The 22756-nt window shown below is 27.5% G+C and overlaps 1 protein-coding gene across 1 annotated transcript; it reads left to right on the top strand.

Annotated features, from left to right (window-relative positions):
• Positions 1–458: 458 nt before the first annotated feature.
• Positions 459–5830, top strand: LOC132936859 (CAP-Gly domain-containing linker protein 1-like). Its single transcript, XM_061003644.1, has 6 exons — positions 459–657; positions 715–1918; positions 2827–3479; positions 3573–3774; positions 3882–4098; positions 5636–5830. Exons 1-6 carry the CDS (start codon positions 525–527, stop codon positions 5828–5830), a joined length of 2604 nt encoding a protein of 867 aa, XP_060859627.1. The 5' UTR covers positions 459–524.
• The last annotated feature ends 16926 nt before the right edge of the window (positions 5831–22756 follow it).

The following is a 22756-nucleotide window of genomic DNA, read 5'->3' as shown; positions in this document are numbered from 1 at the left end:
ATTCAAAGTGCTCATATGAAGATAAATCAAAGGGAGGTTCAAAATGTTCATGTGAAGATAGATCAAAGGGAGGTTCAAAATGTTCATGTGAAGATAGATCAAAGGAAGGTTCAATATGTTCATGTGAAGAGAAATTGAATGTGGATTCAAAATGTTCATGTGAAAACAAACTGATGATATATTCAAAAAGCTCAGATGAACAAAATTCACGGGTAGATTCAAAATGTTCATGTGCAGGTAAATTACTGTTAGAGAACTCAATAGAACATGTCTGTGAAGGTCAAATCTACGGAAACGTACAAGAGTTGCTGCTTGCAATAGATGAATATTGCAATTCAAAAACGTTATGTATTTCAATTTTAACATTATTAAAACAATCAAAATCGAATATTTGCAGTTTAATTGAAGAAAATGACATCAGTAGAAATGAACTGACACAATGTCAAAGTGATCTTGCATGTTATGTGAACAAATTAAACCAAGAAATAGATAGGTCAAAAAAAAAAGATAATGAGAAATGCTCAATGGAGTCAATTGTCAACTATATGGCGAATACGTTGAAAAAAATTTTAAAAGAGAAATCAAATTTGGAGAACCGATTACAACAAGTAACAGAAGAATTGTGTTCCAAGACAAAGGATCATGCAGAATTAGTAAATAAATATGAAGAGCAGAAAGATGAAATAAAAAGCAATGAATCTTGTTCAAATATACAAATTTGCAATGATGAATGCATATCAAGAGAAGTATGTGAAAAAAAAAAGACACTTAAAAACAATATTACAATTATAGATGGATTGGAATATGGTTTGTGTGATATGAAAGACCAGTTAATAGAAACAGAAAAATTGAAAATCATTTGTCAAGACAAATGTAAACATCTGAGTATACAAAATGAGGAACTAAATAACAAATTGGAAATAAAAAATTACAATAACATAAAAAATTGTCATAAAATCGAAAATCTCTGTAAACGAATTATTCAATTTGAAGCCGTTACTAAAGGTCTTGAGATGCAAAACAAAACACATATAGTAGAAATTGATGAACTTAAAGAAGAAAAATGTGTCGCAGAAAAAAAATTTAATAAAATAATTGAAGATCTCTATTGCACCATTCAAGAACTAAGAAACGAACTAGCCACTGCCAAATTAGATATCGAAAATACTAAAAAATGCTTGGAAAATATAAATGACGAAGACAAAAAAAGTTTTGAACATAAAATTGGTTTACTGAAAACTGATATTGGGAACTTAGAAACTGAACTTGATTTTTATAAATGCCAATATGATTCATTAATGACAAAAAATCTGTTAAATGAAAAAGAACTTTCAAAATTCAATGAGATGGTTCAACGGTTACAAACTCGAGAATTTGAATTGAATAAAGAAAACGAAGAAAATAAAGAACATGTGTCGACGCTATGTATAAATGTAAATATGATAAAACAACAACTTGAAGAAACGATACAAAAAAACAATGAATTGACACATCACAATGATAATTTAAGAGCGGAAAATGACGTACAGTGTCAAGATATCGATGAATTGAATAATACGCTCATAACTGTAAGAAAAAACGAATCGTGTGTGCGAAAAGATCTGGTTGTGCATAAAGAAAAACTAACGAAAGCGGACGAAGAAATTGCCAATTTGAATTCAGAAATGAGCCACGTTAAATGTGAATTTCACAAAACTTGTGCCAAATTGACTTGTACAGAACAAAAGCTACATAATACAGAGTGTAAACTGAACGAAGAAATATGTCTAAAAAAAGAAATTACTGAGAAATACTGTAATATGGTCAACTGTCTGACTACGAATTGTGACATGAAGCAATCGATAAAGCCAACTTGTATATCTGCCGGATGTCAATATGACATATCAGTAGATGATAAACAGATAGGAGACTACTGCTGGTTACTTTTATTTTATTATATTTTCGTATAATATTAATGATAGCACTACTGTTTAATGCGTAATTTATATGAAAGTGGTTGATTACTCAAAGACATAATCATTATTACAAGGCAAGGGGACTCAGCGTTTTAGGAGCTCGTTGAAATAAATTTGAAATTTTTAAAATTGTGATAGGATTACAACCTAGATACTTACTTATTTAATATTAAATAATATTTAATGATATTTATCCACAAATTAAATTATATTAATGAGGGCATGGAATGTATTGAGTTTATATTATGTTGTAGTTTTTTGACGAGGCATTTGTGGTTAGTTTCCAATATAAGAGTTTGTTTTTCAATAACAATAAGCTAAGTGCAAAGTTAGACATTAACCCATCGTGGATTAGATTTAAAAAATAACTCTTTCTTGCATGGACATAGGACAAGTGTGTGTAGTATTTTCTAGAGTTGGAAGACCTGACCATTTATACTTTTATGCATCACAAAATTAAACCCTGCATGTGGTATATAAAAAAGTTATGACTTGAGTAATTTGTTAGTATGTTACTTAATTCAAAGTCCTCTCAATAATATAATATTCATATATATTCGTATAATAAGGGTATAGAATAATTTTTATAAATTATTACATTTTTGTTCAAAACTAAGCCATTCAAATGTCTAGTAAATATATATATATATATATATATATTCGTTCTGCTTGTGTACTATTTATAAAGACGAATAACTTTGACCCACTTTTTATTATTTAATTAACACTGAACAATAAATTAGTTTTTCATTTAATATTTGTTTATAATCTGCGATATGTAAATGTTTCGCATAGACCTTAATTATTTTGATATTTTACATATTTTTTTTTTGATAAATTTTATAATATTTTAACTGTTTAATATTTGCAGTTTTCCTGGCGAAAACAACATATCGTGTAATATTACAAATTATGATGTACGGGGACTAAACTATGAAAACACTTATTCAATTGAAATGACAAAGGAATCTACTCATATTGGTATACAGACTAATTTGTGTTGTCCTGAAACTGTTACACCTGTAGCCCATTGTGGAACGGTATCAGTAATTATGGACGAATCCTGTCCAAACGATAACGTCAAGTGCTGCCCTGAACCATGTGACACAAATAAATGTGATTTTGGCCAATGTGAATCAAATGACAGTTGCACGTGTCAATGTGAGACACCACCACTCGAAACAACATCTCAATTAGATTGTCATTCAGCCGACTGTTCGCGTTCTGAAAAATCAGAACTCACGACATCCTGCGATTGTATTGCTGTTTTCTTGGAAAAAGAAAATTTAAAATGTCAACTGGCCGAGTCGACACAACTATTAGAACAATATGGAAAGGATACAGAGAAAAAAATATGTGAAATTCAAGCAGAACACTGCAAAAAGGAGTTTGATATGAATGAATGTTTCAATAAGAAAACATCACAATACAAAAAAGATATAGATGAACTTACCACACAATTGGAAGATTGCAAAGCAACGATTTTGTGTATGGAAAAGGAATTAACATGCTGTCTGGAAAGAGGTATATAATATTGACATTAATATGTTTACGTAAATTGGTCTGTACGAAATTAATTATTGTGATAAAAATGTTTTTTGTGTAAAATTATAATAGAAAACCGACTAAAAAAAGATATAGAAAAACTAAAACAAGCTATAAAATGCAAAGATTCAAAAATAAATGACGAAGAAAATAAAATGAAAACAATGTGTGAATGTTTGGAGGAATGCAAGAAACAATTCGTAACCCTGAAATGCTCATTGGAGTTGGAAAAATCCACTAAAGAAGAATTGGACAAACAATTGGAACAAAAAGTGTAAGATTCCTTAAACTGAGGCACATTTGATCAATTTAAACAAGTGTTATCGAGTGATATATCATATTATGTGGTATAATTTTGATAATTTTATGTCACAATTACAGAGTTAAACCCAAAAAGAAGATCATTAAGAAATTGAAGACACCTGAGAAAGTTGTGCGGAAAAACAAGGTACCAAAGAATATAAAAAAAAATGTGTATGATCCTTGCGGAGATAAAAGATTGAGGTCGGGAGCCGACCATGACACGGGACACAAATTCCGTGGCACCGAACAAGAAATGTATAGTCGTCATCGTGCTCGTCGTTTCAACGGCTATACCGTAAGTTTGGCTGCATAAGTTCTAGTTGTGGACAAAATTCCTCATGTCATTATTTTCGACTTAAAAGTTGAGGACAAGGGTTTTGATTTAGACACACCGATAGCGGACGAGAAGTTAATATAAGTTATTTTTTTGTTTGTGTTTGTATCAACCTTGATCTGAATTGCTAATATGGAATTATTTCAAGATATTTCTTAAAATTGAAAATATTTTGTCACTAAACCTTAATTATCTATTAATAATGAGTACCTAATATTATTTTTTAATTTTACAAAAAAATTACAATTATCTATTGGCTTACTTCTTACTTACTATGGAATACGAGTTACCACTTGTTTTTCGTGAAATAGTTATATATTTAATCAAACTTATCAATTTAGTAGGTATAATATGGATATGTATAAACATTGGTAGATTGTTCTAAGACCTGAAAAAGCGTGAAGGGAAATATTTCTTGTCCGTGATTTACATTTTCATGTCATTCCTTAAGTACGTGACGACCTCAACTCTCATGGTTTTAATTACTTTATTCGCAACAATAGAAACTTAATGATGCTATTATCAATACAGTTTAAATTAATAATAATAAATAGTTTGTTTTTTTAATGTAGTTAAGTATACCAAGTAAACTTTTTTTATATTAATTCTTAAAAATATTATTATTTTTTTGTTCCTTAAAATGTACTACTATTTGTGCACACCGAATTAAAAAATTAATTATTTATAAAGGGGGAAAGTAATTGCTACTAGAATCTCTATAATGGATCTGTTTTGTTTGAATTAAATGATAAATTATTGCAACGAAAAACGATTCGGAGTGGAGACGGTATGTCAGCCAATTATCATACGAATAATATATTGCTATAAATTATTATATTAATTTATTTTTATTATTAGTACAGTATAAATAACTAGGCAATACAATTAGTATAAATGTTTTGAAAATTTCATTGTGTATTTAAAATATTAGTATAAGTACGAAAAAGTTTCAAATCTCCACGAAAAATATTTTTAAAATACAAAAAAATAACTAAAATCACTGTTCGTTATTTAAATATATAATAAAATCCAAATAGAACTCAAAATGACTATAAAAAAAAATTTCTGGTTCTAGTATAAACTACTTATGAGTAACCTTGAATATTACATTGTCAAGCCTTAGCTATCAAAATTGAATATTTTATAATTTTTTAAACACAAAATAGTTTTTAGATTTCTGCGATTTCGTAGAATTTCTTCTTAATCCTAAGTTAACCATGTGTTTTCAGCGTTTTTTAATTAGTATAGAAAATCTTATCAAAAATAGACTGTACAAAAAAATTATAAATGTGTAAGTACCTACAGGTATTATAAATTTAATTTGCGATACTATGTTCTAAGGTTCGTATACTTCCGTATTAATAAATTAACTTTGATAAAATATATACGTTGAAGGAAACAATAAAAATCGAAAATCGGTAATTCCTCAGATGTTTTATTATCCATACCATTTGCCGATTTGTTCATAGTGAAGGTTAACCAAGTTTGTCGGTTTCAGCGGGACGACAGCCACTACTATCCGGATCAAGTTCGTTCTAATCCGCGAGGACTTGGTTACGGTGATCCGGCGGCACACACGCTGCCGCCTCAGTTCGTCGAATCGTTGCGGCAACAAGTGCGAAAAAATGTCGGCTGCGACAACACCAATTGTTACGTGATGGGATGCTGCAGCAAACTCTATTTCCGGCATTAGGTGTGTGGTGCCTAGGTGCATCAGCGTGCTAATTAATCGGAAATTTGGCCAAACACTCCTTGCAAAGGATTTAGAGTGAATATTATTTTAATGCTATTTTTGAAATGCAATTTTATACAAAGGATATAACCCTCTATATTGTCGTACATTCGATTTCATGAAAAAAACACGCACAAGAATATTCGCACTGCATCATGGACTTGGGTAACTTTCCAATTAAATAACACAAGTGTACTATCTATACATACCTATCACGATATCACGATTACTTACAGCACGATGTTAACATTGATCCGTCAAAGTGGATTGATTGCAAATCAGCACGACGACGTGTTTAACTCACAGGAAAAATTAAGAATGTACAGATTTCAGGGAAATTAACACGGATGTACGTTTGATATTGGTTCTGTTAAAATCCAACAACGAATGTATTTTAACTATTATTATCCAACAAACAATTTAAAATTACATTTTTTTAATCTATTAAAATGATAAGGAATCTTTCCATATAGTATTTGTGATACACAAATTAACATAATTATAATATGATTGGTAGATGTATAAAATATGTATATAGGTAAGATAAGTGAATATAATTATATATTCCCAGTTAATTGTTAGAAATTAAAAAATTAAATCACTTTGAACCCCAATTTATTGATAGCAAAGATGTGAAATTCATGTAAAAGGTTCTGAAATGATAATAATAGATATCTATGTTAATATTATTTTAAATTCTGAGCGGAGCGAAGGATCTAGTGGTTTTATAATGGTGTTTATTTTATTTATTTTTTTATCCTGTATATAAAATTTCTACCAGAAAGAGTGCTTCGATTTCAACATCTATTGTACCTTATCTTTTAGCAAATTAGATCAAGATGGTACTGTACTACTGTAGAGAGATCGTTTTTCGATTTTCTCAGTAGTTATTTAATGCCACGGGAGAAACTACGAACAATTGCTAAAAATGGGATTTTAATTTCTAACGCTTTGTTCATCAGCATAGCAACGAACAAAAAATTATAATATAACTTACAGGCTATAATAAATAATAACAATATAAAAAATCCTGACAAACTGTCTCCGCTCAGAATCGTTTTAATTCATTGAATTCTAGTTTAATACAATCCATTATAAATCGACCCACTTGTAACCGCTACTGAACAGCAGAGCGACATCCACTTAACTGTTTTTTTATTTTGTAATAATTACGTTGTAATTTTATATTTACTTTTTAAGGTATATTCGGTACTTAGTAATTATCATTTTTAACGAATATATCAACTAGAGACGTAGGTGCATAAACATAATATACGTATTATACCTAATGCCGACATATAACCTGTCTACTTTTTAAATCATAACCTTCAACCCTGCAGTATTATGTACTTTTTTCGTAGGTACCATTTTTTTCAGCTGTCAGCTGAATATTACATTTTTAACAATCCTCGAAAACACTCAAAATTAAATTTCATCTTACTACCTACTGGTGCTGCGGCAAAATTACCGGATCCATTGCTTTTAACAAATTTCATACTTCAACCTGCAGTATTATTAACTATATTTTGTAAAATTGCGTACAACCCTCAAAAATCTTGAAAATGCTATTTCGTTTTAAATATACTACGCGTATGAACTTAAGCCCAACACTTTACATGACATTCGAAAAGTTTGTAAAGTTTGTTTCAAGTGGGTAACTGTATGTGTCAAAGTTTGATTCAATGATAGAAAATTATTGAATAGCGACGACGGTCTATATATTATTACTCAGTATATTTCATATAGTTTTTATATAGTTATTTATTTTACTAACACATAAGAAATATAGTAGATTGAAAAATTTTTGTTTTCGAAAACATTGTGTTGGAAAATATCATAAGTAGTGTGTATAAAATATAATAATATTCCTGTGTACTTTATAAATCTTAATAATTATGTATAATATTTTAATTATACTTTTTTTTATTGATCATTAAGCCCGGTAACTATAGCCATTAGCTGTTCGTTCGTTTGTTGGTAGGGGAGGGAACTGTAGGTTGATAAACGCATGTGTTTGGTTTTGGCAGATTTTCAAATTGGGCACCTGTAGGTTTCTGCCATGCCCGATTGGGAGATGATGGCCTCTCTCTCTAGATAGTTGCCTGCCCAGATAGAAAAGCCGCCCGAGGTCGAGATTCAAACCGGCGACGGTACGCGTCGGAACCCGACGCCGTAGTCCGCTCGGCCACTCCGTGCCCCATTTTAATTATAGTATGAACTAATTGAGAGAAAAATTATTTTTAATTTTAAATCCTTAGCTATAAAAATTTAACATAAATAAAAATTTAACTACAACATAATTTTAAAATGTTTGATGTTGATCAATTTTGTCAACATTTGAACTTTATATGTTTATAAAAATAAATCGTGCATATATTATATATTTAATGTTTTTTGGTAACTATAATAACAATTTATGACGAATTTTTTATTAAATCTTCAAACGTTTTGACTAAAAGAAAAATAATTCAAATTTAAAATGTTTATATATAGCTCAAAAAGAGTCAACGTATTTTGAAAATTATACCATGTATAGAAAATGTTGATATAATTATTTTGGTGAACATTTTAGGTACATACAGTTATTTTTTTTAAGTGACTACAACAAAACAAAATTGATTTTGACAAAAACGGGTTTTACGTAAAAACTTGAATTTTTCCTTACTTTATTTTTGTTTTTCTCGATGGTTTTTAAAATAACTGTAAATGTTCTATTTTTACAACTATAAAATACCAACTAGATACAATTTTCTACCAGAAACCACCTCAAAAGTTTAAAACCATAGCATTTTTTTGACTAATTTTCGTGTATACAGATACAAAAATATACACCACTCAGAATCTAAAATATAATTATAATATTATTTTAAAATATTAAAAATATATTTTATAGTATTTTAATTTAAAATACTCTTTGATGTACCTACATTAATACATGTGGATTAACTGTTATTTTTAAAATGTTTTTTTTTTTACCTACGTATTGAATAAGTTACATTTTAAACTATATTCCAGTACATAATATGTACAAATGAAAATCCTTTCTTAAGAATTGTGTACGGATGTTGCCCCGATAATTCCTATCTTAACAATTTTTGAAAAAAGATAAAATTCATTTTGTTAGTTAAAGGTTTTTTTTAAATGTATTAATTTAAAATATAATTATCTCTTTAAATTAGCATTCACCACTTGTCAACACTCTCCATACACCATTAGTCTGGATTTCTGGATCTAAATATTATATTGAGTTAAATAAATTAGATTATTTAAAAATTATTTAATAACAAAATATAACGTCGGAAACGCGTGCTAGTGGCGTAATTCAACAGTCATTAACCCCGATGGCATTAAAAAAAAAAACTAAGCAAATATATAGCATCTAACTATCATGAATTTGCATGATAATTTTCAAAATATACACAATATTTTTTGAAAAAAAAACATTGGGGGTGGGGCTGTCATAACATTACACCACCTTCCCCCAGAGTGAAATATTAATATTTAAAAAAATTAATTTCAACTTAAAATTAGCACATTATTAATATGGATTTGCACGACTATTGCTCAAGTCAACATGTCAACATTTTCGAAGAAAAATTCATTTTCCCATTTTACCTGTTACCACAGCAAGTATTCGCAATGATTCCACACGATATCCGTCTTAGCATTTACATAAAATATGTCATATTGTTAGTAAATTGGAATTAATAATATTATTTCGTATTGTAGACAGTCATTTTGGTAATAGCCAGCAGGAGACCAATGTGAATAAAAGACAGTGTTGAACAGCAAAAGTACTTAAATAAAATTGAACCACCTTAATAAAGCTTTAAGTAAAAACGTCAATTGAAAAGTAGTGTTTTATCTTAAAAAGAGAAACATAAATATATTGGATTCTTTTTTTTATTAAAAATGAAAAAAAAATTATATATTACTTGACACAGGTGTTCCTATGCACCACTATACTTTTTCTAAAGTAAAGTTAATTTTAACGAAAACATTGTTTGAGAAAGTATATTCTTAATATTCACTAGCTTACTTAGGTACTTATAAACGTTTTGTGTGCAATTTATCGGTTCCTTATAAATTAAAAACCTTTTTTTAACTGTGAAATTGGTAACGAATTACGATCAATGATGTCTGATAATATAATGTACCAATAAATTATATGTGTAGGTACGGACTGGAGTTTAAAAATACAATATAATACAAATCAGATAGAGAAAATGTTTTTTGAGAGGACGTCTCACCCACATATTATTGTGTTGTCTCTGTCTGAAAAGTGTGGAACAATAGGTATATAAAATAAACGTTTAATAGTTCTAAAATTATACATATCTAAATTTACATATTATTAAATATTATTAAACTAAAAAGGTAATAACATTTTGTGTGGTTAATTGGAGTTATTTTTTCGGCATTTGAGTTTTTAAACAAGTTATTATAGGTATTTCTAAATTTTAAATTGTAATATAATACACAATATTGTAACTAACTTAAAATTTAATATACCGAAAAACGCTCAACAAACTACAGACAATTGTGTTACCTACCTTTAAGTTTAATAATAGGTATTATCAATCAGCTATCGAACTAACGAAGCTAAACGAGCATTTCTGATTGTAAATTTACTTGTAAGACGGAGACAACATAGGTAATAATAAGTCTTTTTAAATTGTCAGTGACAATTGCATATCATATTATATTGTTACGAGTTTTTAAATATACATCATCATAATAAATCGTATGTTTTTACCACACATTTATTAATTTTCTTTGTAAACTAAATTCATGTAATTTTTTTCATATGTTTATCTACTGAATTGTACAATAATGTTATTATTCCATCATATAATTAGCCAATAATTTACAGCAAGCCGCTGTTCTCATATTTGTTTTTTTCTTATTTGACGTTTAATATATAGAGTTTTAATTTTTGATAAAAATTATTGTAGGTACATCTTTATAATTTGTTTTTTTTTATTATTATTATTATAATACTCAACAGATAGTGATTTGTCAAGTATTGTGAAAAACAATGGAAAAACACGCAGATAATAATTTTTCCCGAGGGCGTAATAACCAACAGTGAAAAATAAGGGACGAGTCGATTAAAAAGTGTGCGTTTTTGTTTAAAAACATCCCCAAGGATGTGGATATTACACTGCACTGAATATCATTAAAATGAACATTGCCATTTTCATGTTACATTGAATAGAGGACATTTATATTTCAAATATTCACAAATATGGAATCTATACAATAGATATATTGCATGTGTGTGTTTGTGTGTTTGTGTGTGTGTGTGTGCTTATTGCACAACACATAAACTATTTTTGTCCCGATAACAAGTTATTCTCCGTCAAAAATGTTTAGACACGTCGTAAGTCTCGTGCGATTCGATTTGTATGGCATGTCAATACTATAAAAGATAGAGTGAGGTTTTCAGTCAATACTTTTTGTTTTATCTATCGAAACGAACTTATAATTTGGCAACCATTTACGACACAAAGTACACACACACACATGACACATATAAACAATAATCATCATTGTATGAAGGGCAAAGAGTTACTATACCTCCAAACTATTTTTAGAAGAACCTTATAGAAGTTCGGACTTTGTCGTATCTTCAAGGGTGGTAAATGTAGTATAATTTGACTATAAATGTCTGTAGCGTGTAATTGCGTACGTCCATTTGATAATAATTATCATGCAAATTGTTAACATCCGCTGCACGGTTGCACCTGCGCTTTCCGGAAATCCACATACATTGTAATCACAATTCTACGATTGAACTAGATACAAATGTCTGTATTTAAAAACAATTACCTAGGTATAATTATTGTTGAGCGTGTGTACCAAGACCCCCTCGTTGGATTTTTATTCTGTCGCTCGAAGTGGTCAAGTATTTTAAGCTAAACATAATAAATTAGAAAACATCATACTATTATTAATTATTATAACTTATAAGTAGAAAATAATTAAAATGTAATGATTAATAAATATAGTTATAAACAATATTAACTCAGCAATAAATAATATGAAAGTAATATTAATAAAATATATGATATTAATTCCATCACTATTTTGAAGAACGTTTTAGCTTTTGCTACAGCATTAACATTTTATAAATAATAATAAACATCATGAAAACCAAAATTAATGCTTTTTAGTATTAAAATGTTAGATCGACTTTTGCAAAACGTGAATACCGCTCGTTTACAATATTAGATTAGAAGAATAGATACATCGTATCTATATTTTGTTTGCAGTTTTATCAATTTAATTGCACATAATTCTATTTTTATATTCTTGATTTTTAATAGATAGGTACCATGATTAATATTTTACAAACCTATTTGTGGTTAATTAAAAATTATCGTCTCAGCTCAGATTGTCACGAATTTAACATTTAAAGACCCTCCCTACTTCCCGCTTGATCTTGTATAAAATAAGTCAAGATTGGCTTTAAGCACTTACATATTATTTCAAAATTAGGCTGATTCTTGCTGGTCCTTGAGTATTTACACTACACCTAGACTTGGCTTCAACACGATATAATAAAAAAAATTGAACACTAATATTTATTTTTCTCCATCCATACTAATAATATTCGCTTACATAGGTCTGTATGCCACAAAATTCAATTAAGTTCATATTATTTTTTTTGTTTAAGTGATTTTTAGTAGTTATGCTTAGTCTTGAAATTAATATTGAAATATTTATCTGCAATTAAATGGTAACATCGTCCTACTCTTTTGCAAAATCAATATTTCATTAAATTATGTTACATAATAATATCAAAATATCACTAACAATAAGTATAAATATATAAATACAATATTATCAGTTTTTAAATATTATTAACTTTTTTACAGTGCTGTACAGATAAGGTTCTCGTATAATATTATACCATCTTCTATAAATTATTTTGTAAACATTTGATATGGCTTTAGGGCTTTCAAGAAAACGATGTTTTTCGTTTGAACAAAATTTCCTCTAAAACGTGCTTTATGCTGGAATACTTCCAATTTAACGACGGAATGACAATATAATGGATGTGCATTGTGTTCGTTTATAAATGAAATACTTTTACCAGATCAAAGATGGCAAATTGATAACATTTACTGTGTTCATTGTTTCCCAAAAAAACGTATTGTTTGATATCACAAACGATCTGTTTGAATTCGAAAAAAAAATGTTATAAGATTTTATACTATACGATTGGAGAGTGAAAATAACAAAGAACCACTGACATCAACGTGGTAAGATATTATGTTGCCTCATATTTTGATATAGTGAAACACTTTTTGTTCACATTTGTATTTATTTTTTTTTTTTTTGAATAAATATTACTTTGATATTATTGTTCAAAGGAGGTTGTTGAAAGTAACCCAAACACCTTTAAGATAAATGTTATAAACAGTTTTGGTATAGCGAATATCTATAAAAGTATATCACTCTACAATAATACGTACAATAGCTATGGGGCGCGTATTTCGAACGACGAACTATATTATTATATTATTATGAAAATGAAGAACCACGCCCGTGATTGGAATGTGCCACATCTTCATTACGAGTATAACTATGCACAAGCTACAGTATGACAATTTTACTTATTAACTACATTATATCGGGTGGAGTGTTTAATTATTGTAAATTATAATAGTACAATGACATTTCCCGCAATCAAAAATATTATATGATAATCATAAGTTATACCAATACAATAGTTGTACAACCAGTCAATATAGTATGGGTTAGTATGGTAACGTTATCACTTCCAAATAGTCTTTTGTCGACTAGCTATCAAATTAATATTATTTTAAATCTAATATTATATCCGTATTTGAGGTGGCACATTGTGGCTGTCCACCCTCCCTCATATTATAATAATCATCTTGTATAAATAGATACTTTTTTCACTTGCTTAATGTAAAATTAAACGCTTAAACACTTAAAATGTACTAAGTAGCAATGTCATGGTTATTCTATGATTAGGTACGTACCTACATATCTAAAACGGCCATACAAATATTAGTTCGGTTACAGCCATAGATGTAATTTATTACTCACTACAATCTAGCTGACCATTAATGATATTCATATTATATTAGTTTAGTTTTACGCTAAGCTTTTTTTTTTTTTATAAACACTAAAGAAACATTTGCTTGGTCTGGTTGCTGACTTGCTGTTTATATAAAAAAAAGCTTTTATTGTAAGTGGTAAAATCAAATAGGAGGGGGGTATTAGGACATGGACGACCTTTTTTCTATATAATATACCCGAAATAACGGCTCAACGGAGGTTTTATTTTTATTTTCATTACATAATATTAGTAGTATTTTTAGAAAATGTTTACATTATTTCAGTAATATTATAAGATTGTATTTTATCCAAATTATAATTTAAATTATTCCTTTTTATTTTTTAATAACACAACAATAATAGATTGAGGGTATATTGTTATATATTATTTACATGATTATTATTATATTTTAAATGTCATAATATTGCACTATTGCAGTCATTATTGAAAAGTCACTTAAAAAATGTTTGATTATGACTACCTAAATAATATTATATAACAATAACGTTTAAATAATTGTTTAATGCTATATTAATATTAATTGTATTATAACATTTATTAAAAAGTAAATGTGTGATTTATGAAATTTCGTTATCTGGGTATATATTTATGAATTGTTATCATACTTAGTTTAAACAGATTTTTTTTTGTATAAACCTAATTTGGCGAGCAATGCGAAGCATAGAAAATTCTAAATATTTTTCCCGTTATATTAAAAATATAAAAATAATAATTTTTTTACACACTTCATATATTATTTTTCATGTGTACAAAATATAACCTAAATATTAAACTGTGCTAATTTAATAGTATCTAAGTCTATCTCTAATATTTTTTTATTATAATACATATATGGTATTGTCCAAACAGGGATACAGTTATAACATGAGTAAATTTTTAAAAATCGATAGATGAATAGAAAAAAAATGTAGATAAATGATAATGTATTCCGTAATATATTGTACACCTTACATGAGGTATTTGAGAATAGGTTTCTTCCTGTGTTATATTTAGGAATATTATTTTTAACGTAAAAGTGGAGTTTTTGGGTTATTAACTTTAGAAATACATGGGTCAGATCAAAATAGAGAGTAGTGAATATTATACTCACTTCTTCTAAAGTGTAAATTTATGTTTTTATTTTGTGAAATATCGGACATCCGGGAGTTGGGACTCGAGACAGATATGATTAACTGATAGCTATTTTTTTCTCGTGTGAATCATGATTATAGGTACCTATAATGTAAAAATATTGCTTTTTAATACAAATGATTGTAATTTATAAATTATAATCGGCAGAGTCGGTTAAATTTTATTTTTGAAAAATCGAAATCCAACAATTTATCTCACTCGAAATGATGCATTAACCTTATGCAGCTTTAACTACCGACAATATATCAATTAGTCACTGACCGTGTCCGTATTCGTTTGGGACAATGAGCAAACTTTGTCGACCGTTCAAATTTATACAGTGCACATCAGAAGGTCTGAATCCGCAAAAGTTGTTCACTTAATAAAACATAATTTATTACACTGTTTGATTACCGATAGTAAACACAAATTACGAACGTGGTTGTCAACTTTAATTATCGTTTATTTTATTTGTTTTAAACTGTAGGTATTCACAACGTGATTGAATGAAAAAGTTATCGACTATTTTACGGAGCAATAATGGAATATGAATCGAACAAAATGAAACTTATTAAAATAATATTATTATTATGTAATTAAAATAATTAAATAATATTATACCTACTCTTAAAATAACAAATATTTCAAAATTGGGTTAAAATACAACATAATAATATTATCTTTATATATTATATTCATACTATCCACTAAACAGCTGATTTTGATAAAATTTTTTGTGTGGGTTTGAGTGAGTCCCCTGGATGTTTTAAATTTACAATTACACCCGGCAGGTCCGGTGCAGAGATGTGTTCAAACCGGGTTTTTGAGATTTACGATGGAAATATTTATTCATAAATGGTTGCTATTGGTCATAGGAGAAACAATTGGTAGAATTTATAGTATTTTTTTTTGTATATTAATGGTTACCATTAGTTACTCGGCCAGATGAATTGATTGATTTGATGGATACGTTCATGGTTTCGAATACAGAAATTATATCTTAGAACAAATTTGAGAGTTGTATATTTGTAATTGTTTTATAGGTACCTACTCAAAAACTACTTCACCGATTTTATGAAAGTTTCAAATTATTCTTGGGGATATCAGGAAGGTTTAAAGAGTAGTTTGAACTACATTCAATTTATACCAAGTGTTTAATCCACCACAAATAAATTGTCCATATTTGTCGAATTAGTTCGCAAGGCGACGCGAGTTTGTCTGTAAACTGAGGTAGGTAGGTAAACCAAAACCAAGATACACTTATTTAAATTTTGATTTTTTGATTTTTCACGATCGAAATCGGGTTATACAACGAAAATTGTATGTTGGTTAATCTGAAGTTAATAGCCTCAAAAACGACTCGACTGTTTTCAATAAAATGTATATCAATAGATTAACTTGAAACTTGTAGGATGCTTACAGCTTAATTGTTCAACTCATAGAACTCATATAGGCTACAAATAGCTGAAGGTTAGCACAAGCATGTATTTTTTTTTAGTTTACGAAAAAAAAAAATTGTTTTTGTTTATCTAAATGGTTGTAATTGGTTCCATAATATATTAATATTATTATTGGGAGAAATATGTCATACCTATGCATATTATTGTACAAATATATTTATTAAAAATACAAATTTTTGGCTTGGGCAACGTAGGGCAGAACATCTAGTATTGTATAATTTCCTTACCAATGATGCTCTTAGTTCTTATATAAAATAAATTATAGTTTATCAATATTGAATCGTAAAATGTCGATAGTTTTTGTGCTTTTGAGATTACTAAGAAAGTATACTAAATCAATATATATTAATTTATATTTTTATATTTATATTGTAAATATATTTTACTATGCAAACACTGATTTTTGTATACATATATTTCTATTCATGTTTTCAACAAATGATAAAATATTTAATAGAATGTTTTAATAATAACAATATAAACTCGCGTAGATATAAAATCCACTAGGTATTCAAAAGAATATTTTAAAAACTCTATTTTACTTTGTTTTTTAATTCCTTTGTACAAATATTATATAATATACATAGTTTAGAGATTCGAGAATGGTGGTTGGAAAACATATTGTCTATTTGTACGCAATGATATGTATAATGTATATATATATATATATATAAATATACGTGGTATACGTGTGTGTGTGTGTGTGTGTGTGTAATGTGTATAGTATATATTATTATCACGATGAGAATATTAAAAAAAAAATAAAATAAAGAAAGAAAAAGAGGATGGAACAATTATGTTGATGATGATATATATGAAAAAAAAATAATAATAATAATAATAATAATAACGCTGATGGTATTCCAAAGAAAAGACGCGGGTTTTTTTGTTGGCTAAACGAATGCGATCGGAACAATAGTCGGTAAAATATGCTCGTGGTAGTGAAGTACCCTTCATATTTCCACATTATACCACAGGCTTTTTAACTGAAGCCATTGATTTTTTTTCTCATACATGATATTTCTGTTTTATGCGCCCAACACCGGACATCAAGTTTTTATCGTATCATGTATTACGTTATAGATATTTCAGATGTTAGAAATATTTAGACATAATAGTATTGTATAATACGAGAAAAAAGTAAAACTTAAAAAATTTTTTTTTTGATTTAAAAACTTTATGCGATAATATTTGATACAATAATATTTTTATTTACTTTTTTTCGGGCAGGTGTATATTATGACACCTATAATATGTGGCCGAGTTATCTGTATAATATTTTCCGTAACAATGAATTACAATTTACAATATTATATTATACGTAATATTATAATATGGACATAATACTATTATTGTGGTGAAATAAATTACCATTTGAATCTAAACGAGTTTATTATATAATTTAATAACATAGTTCGATAAAATTGTGTAAACAGATGCAGGCAATAAGTGCGCCCTTCATTATATTATGTAAATGCAGACAAGCTTAAGTGGATGTACTTCACTTGAATTCAGATAATTGAATACAGAGTAATAAGTATAGGTAGGTAGTATGATAATGATCCATTTTCAAATAAGTATTTAAAACGCAAATCCCTACGTATGGTAACTCAAATAGCCTATCTAATGGACCACTCCAACTAATAAAAATTCACGATGAATTTAATACCATACGAAACAGCTTGTGTTTGATTGCAAATATCTAAATATATATATACAGATTATAGCTGTTAGTTAATTAAAAACTTGTACATACCTAGGTAGTAATAAGTATTGTACATCGTACTTAACCCTAACCATGGAAGGTAAGGACTCAAAATATAAATCGTCCTTTTTAAAGTTGAATTGAAAATATTAATTATCTAAATGGCAATGACTATTTTCGAACAATCAAGATAAATGCTTACATTAAAAATATTTTATTTTTATTTAAACAATTTATTAAAGAGAAATATCTCTACAAAAGACACAATAGAGAAATTATTACGAAGTGTCTGCTATTGAAGGTTGCCATTAGGTGTTGGTGTCAGATTTTAAAAGGGTTATTTTCCCACGTATAAATTTGCTGGGAAATTCAGAAGCCCCCACTAATAATTAGGTTGTATCCGCAGTTGAAAGTGTCTAACTAAACATATTGGTTTTATAATTTTACCGTATTTATTAGCTTTTTACTAATTGTAATTATTAATTAACAATTACTAATTACGTATTATATATAGGGCTAGGGAATTCTAGAACTACGTATTAACATTTAAACAAAAAAATATGTTGTGTCAAAATTATTAATTGAAAATAAAAAGCGAAAAGCAAAAGCTAATCATTCTTTATTAATCTAGAAATCTCTTAATATCCTTATTTATATACTTTAAACGTGGTTTTTTTTAGGGATTGTGGATGTGTACATTATTAATATTTTTTTAGAAATGCTGATATTAACAACAATTTTCATTAATTTACGATAGGGGTACGTAGATTTGAAGATGTTTAAATTTGTATTAAATCTATTACATAAAGTTGAATTATGAATTTATCACAAAGTAAATATAATTTAAAAGGCACTTAAACTTTTCTTGCATCTGTCAATTAATAGACTATAATAAATTTATTATAATATAGTAATAAATTTGTTGGAATTCCAAACAAATGTAATATTATGACAGTGGTTTAGCTAAATTACCTAATATTCACATTTTATGCATACATAAAAAAAACATATATTATTTACTCAATAAGTACTTATTCTGTTTTTACTTTTTATCAAACAATTTTTGTTATTTAGCTAAATATTACAGCTCTGTTATTATATTTTTAATTATTATTGTTATTCTTGATATTTACCATTTAAAACATTCTATTATAGAATTAGAGCATCGATCAAATATGATTTGGCAGGAAGACAGTGTATCGGGTCATAATATTTTTACTTATACGTTAATAATTTCGGACATTTCAGCAAGATATAATATGCATAATATCATTAGTTTGTATGAGATAGATAGCCATAAAATTATACTCAATTATACTATAATTAACAGGAAAAGATTCCTTCTACTTCTAAAAATATTTATTATATTTTTTTTCAATATTCTTGTTGTTGTTGTTGTTTCTTATGTTACTTATCGTTTTTAATAACAACATTAAAATATGATTGGTTATCTCTAATAAATACATTGTATAATTATTGTAAAATGGTTTGACTATTTAAAAATGAAAAAACAAGCGTACTTAATGAAATCACAGTGAAGCATATTTATTTGGTATCGATACAATGAATTTAATTTGTAATAATGGGATATTGAGTATTTTAAAAAGTAACAATAATATTATTATTAGATAAATAATTGTATTTTCTCAGATATTCTTCATTACTTGCAATCACACCTGCAGGGTTTGTCAAGCTCAGATGATCAAATTTAAATACATTTTTAATGATAAAGACTATAATATCATAGTAGTACCTACCTACTAAATAGTAACATAGTTATGAACATAAAAGTTACAAACCGTTGGTTGATTTAGATGAAGTTAATATATTGATAACTTCCCTGCTTATGTGAATGTATTTATTAATAGCTACAACTTACACAAAGATCAAGTAAATTTGTAAATTTACAGTTATTATTATTATATATATACTTATAATATAATGTAAATTCATTATAAATAGTAAGTATTTTTTTATCATTTTATAACATTTTCATAAGGAAACCATAAATAAACTTTACCTTGCGGCTATGCTACAAGTTTAAATTATTTGTTATATCGGTTTAAATGATTAAAATATTAATTTTCTCAAGCATGACATATATTATGAAATTATTGTTAATTATTAAAAGTTAATTATCATATTTCTTTACAAGTTGTGATAAATTCAGTATACATGATGTCGAAATATTTTCGTTTGATAGATGTTGGGAATTTTTGAGAACAACCAAATCATAATAACATTTAATAAACATATTATTATTATTATACATTTTAATGAACTTGGGAAAAAAAAGCATACTGGAATGTTCTGTAGAATAATTATCTTTTTGGTCGTTTAAGTTTTGTAGTATGCCAAAAGCGTATTGAGTTTAACACATTTCCTGTAACATAATATTATATAGGTATAATACGAGGGAATATTTTTTCCAAATAATGTATCCTCTTTGAATACATGTTCGTCGAGTTTGATGCAAATTTTTTACTCCAATCTTGTTTTTACTATCGAATTTCGAACAGAATATTTAAAAATCAAAAAAATCAGAATAAGTCGATATAATAATATCACTTAATATAATTTAATATCATGCATGTGCTGGCGTACATAACAAATATATTTTATAACCACGTCATTGCGTATTTATTCATCGTTCGCTGCAGATATCCTCTGTTGACATATTGTAAAATATATAATATAATATATTCAGTCTTGTTAAATATTCAAATACTAGTATTTAAATACTTTTTAAATAATTTTTGACCAATGTTTTTTAAATGCCTAGTAAATATTTTCATCCTAGAATACTAAATACTTTTTTTCATTCTAGTGGTTTACTCCAAATTCTAATTACTAATACTTCGGAACGTACTATTTTAGATTTTGTTTCTAAAATATTATTTTATAATGGCTCTAACTTCTGATAATTTATAATTAAGGTTTCGCCAAAATACAAGCAGATAACAGAATGACATACGAAGATGGTGTACGAGACACTGACCACCACAGATTGGATTGGCTTTTATCTTAAAGATTAATAGTGTTCCTTCTTATTCAATCGGTGGTAGTAGTGTGCACACAACCAGCAGGGAAAGTACGTCTGTATTATATTTTATGACGTTTACCTTCGATACCGCCGTGCGTATATTGTGGCGTGCAAACGACTGGCGATCGAACTAACCGATAACAGAAATCAAACACACGACAATATTGTACAATGATGATGATGATGATGATGATGATGATAATAATAATGTGTACAAGTCGAAAAACGAATTGATATGGAATACCTACCGATTTTTCTTTTCACTTCATCTTTTTGTACGACCGTTATTATTTCATTTTGTCATTATAATATACTGTTGGAAATATTTTCAATAATATTCGCGTCACGGAAATGACTATAAAAGCAAATAATATATAATAATAATAACAATTCGAATACATGGGCGTGTGTCGTTCTCGCCAAAGAATAAATACGAATATAGATACAAAATTCAATACTGAAATATTAACCACTATTCTTCAGCCCAGTAAAATATGATTGAGCAAAAAGAAATAAAAAATGTAAATTTACCTTTTTACAAACACGATCATAGAATATTGTGATCGATAGAGCTACCAAGATTTAAACAAACATTTTGTAAATATTATTATTTTCACGTATTTATGATAATAGTATAATGTACAAGGTATCATGGCATATTATCTTATAATAATATTATATATTATTATATCACAAAGAATCTTTTCAATTTTTAGTTCCAAACACATAGGTAAAAAACTCTTTCAAATATCATAGATTTAAACATCAAAACACTTTTTCTCAAAACTAAAAATTTTTAATTGTGACAGTCTTGTTCCTGAGCTGCGAATTATGTGTATCAACAATTTTATAAATATATATGTTTATTATTATAATTCATATTTATCGATTTATAAGTTATGCTAAAAACTTGCGTTAAAATAATCACTGTTAGTTTTATCCGTGATACTGATCTTTGTAAACTAGACGAACCTTCTTAAATATTTGGCTATAAAGTATAAATACATAAAGTTAAGGTAAATAACCCAAAGTGGTATTCAAACTCTTCTAGAAATAATTCAGTTTAAGGGCAATGAGCGTGTTCAATCAACTAGTGACTTAAATAGTACATGTAGTAATCTAGCATGATTATTAATAATATTATTATTATTATTATCTACAGTACATATGTTGGTCATATAATAATGATATTTTTTAACTCATTCCAAACATCTTGTATTATTGTAATTATTCAAATAAATATTATTTGTATATTATATTACAAAATTGTTTCACATTGAAAATGGTAACACCACTTTTATGATCAATCAAGAAAGGTTTCTTTTGTATTTCAATATATCCTTTGATACGCCAACAAATTGGCTCAATCGTGTCGTAAAAAAGGTGTTTTATGTTCTGTCGTGTGATAACACTTTTATAGCCATATTGACTTTATCACGGATAATAAAAGAGA

This window comes from Metopolophium dirhodum, chromosome 1, assembly GCF_019925205.1.
Source record: "Metopolophium dirhodum isolate CAU chromosome 1, ASM1992520v1, whole genome shotgun sequence".
NCBI lineage: Eukaryota > Metazoa > Arthropoda > Insecta > Hemiptera > Aphididae > Metopolophium > Metopolophium dirhodum.
Note: the sequence above shows the minus strand (reverse complement) of the source record. Positions and strands in the feature narration are given on the sequence as shown.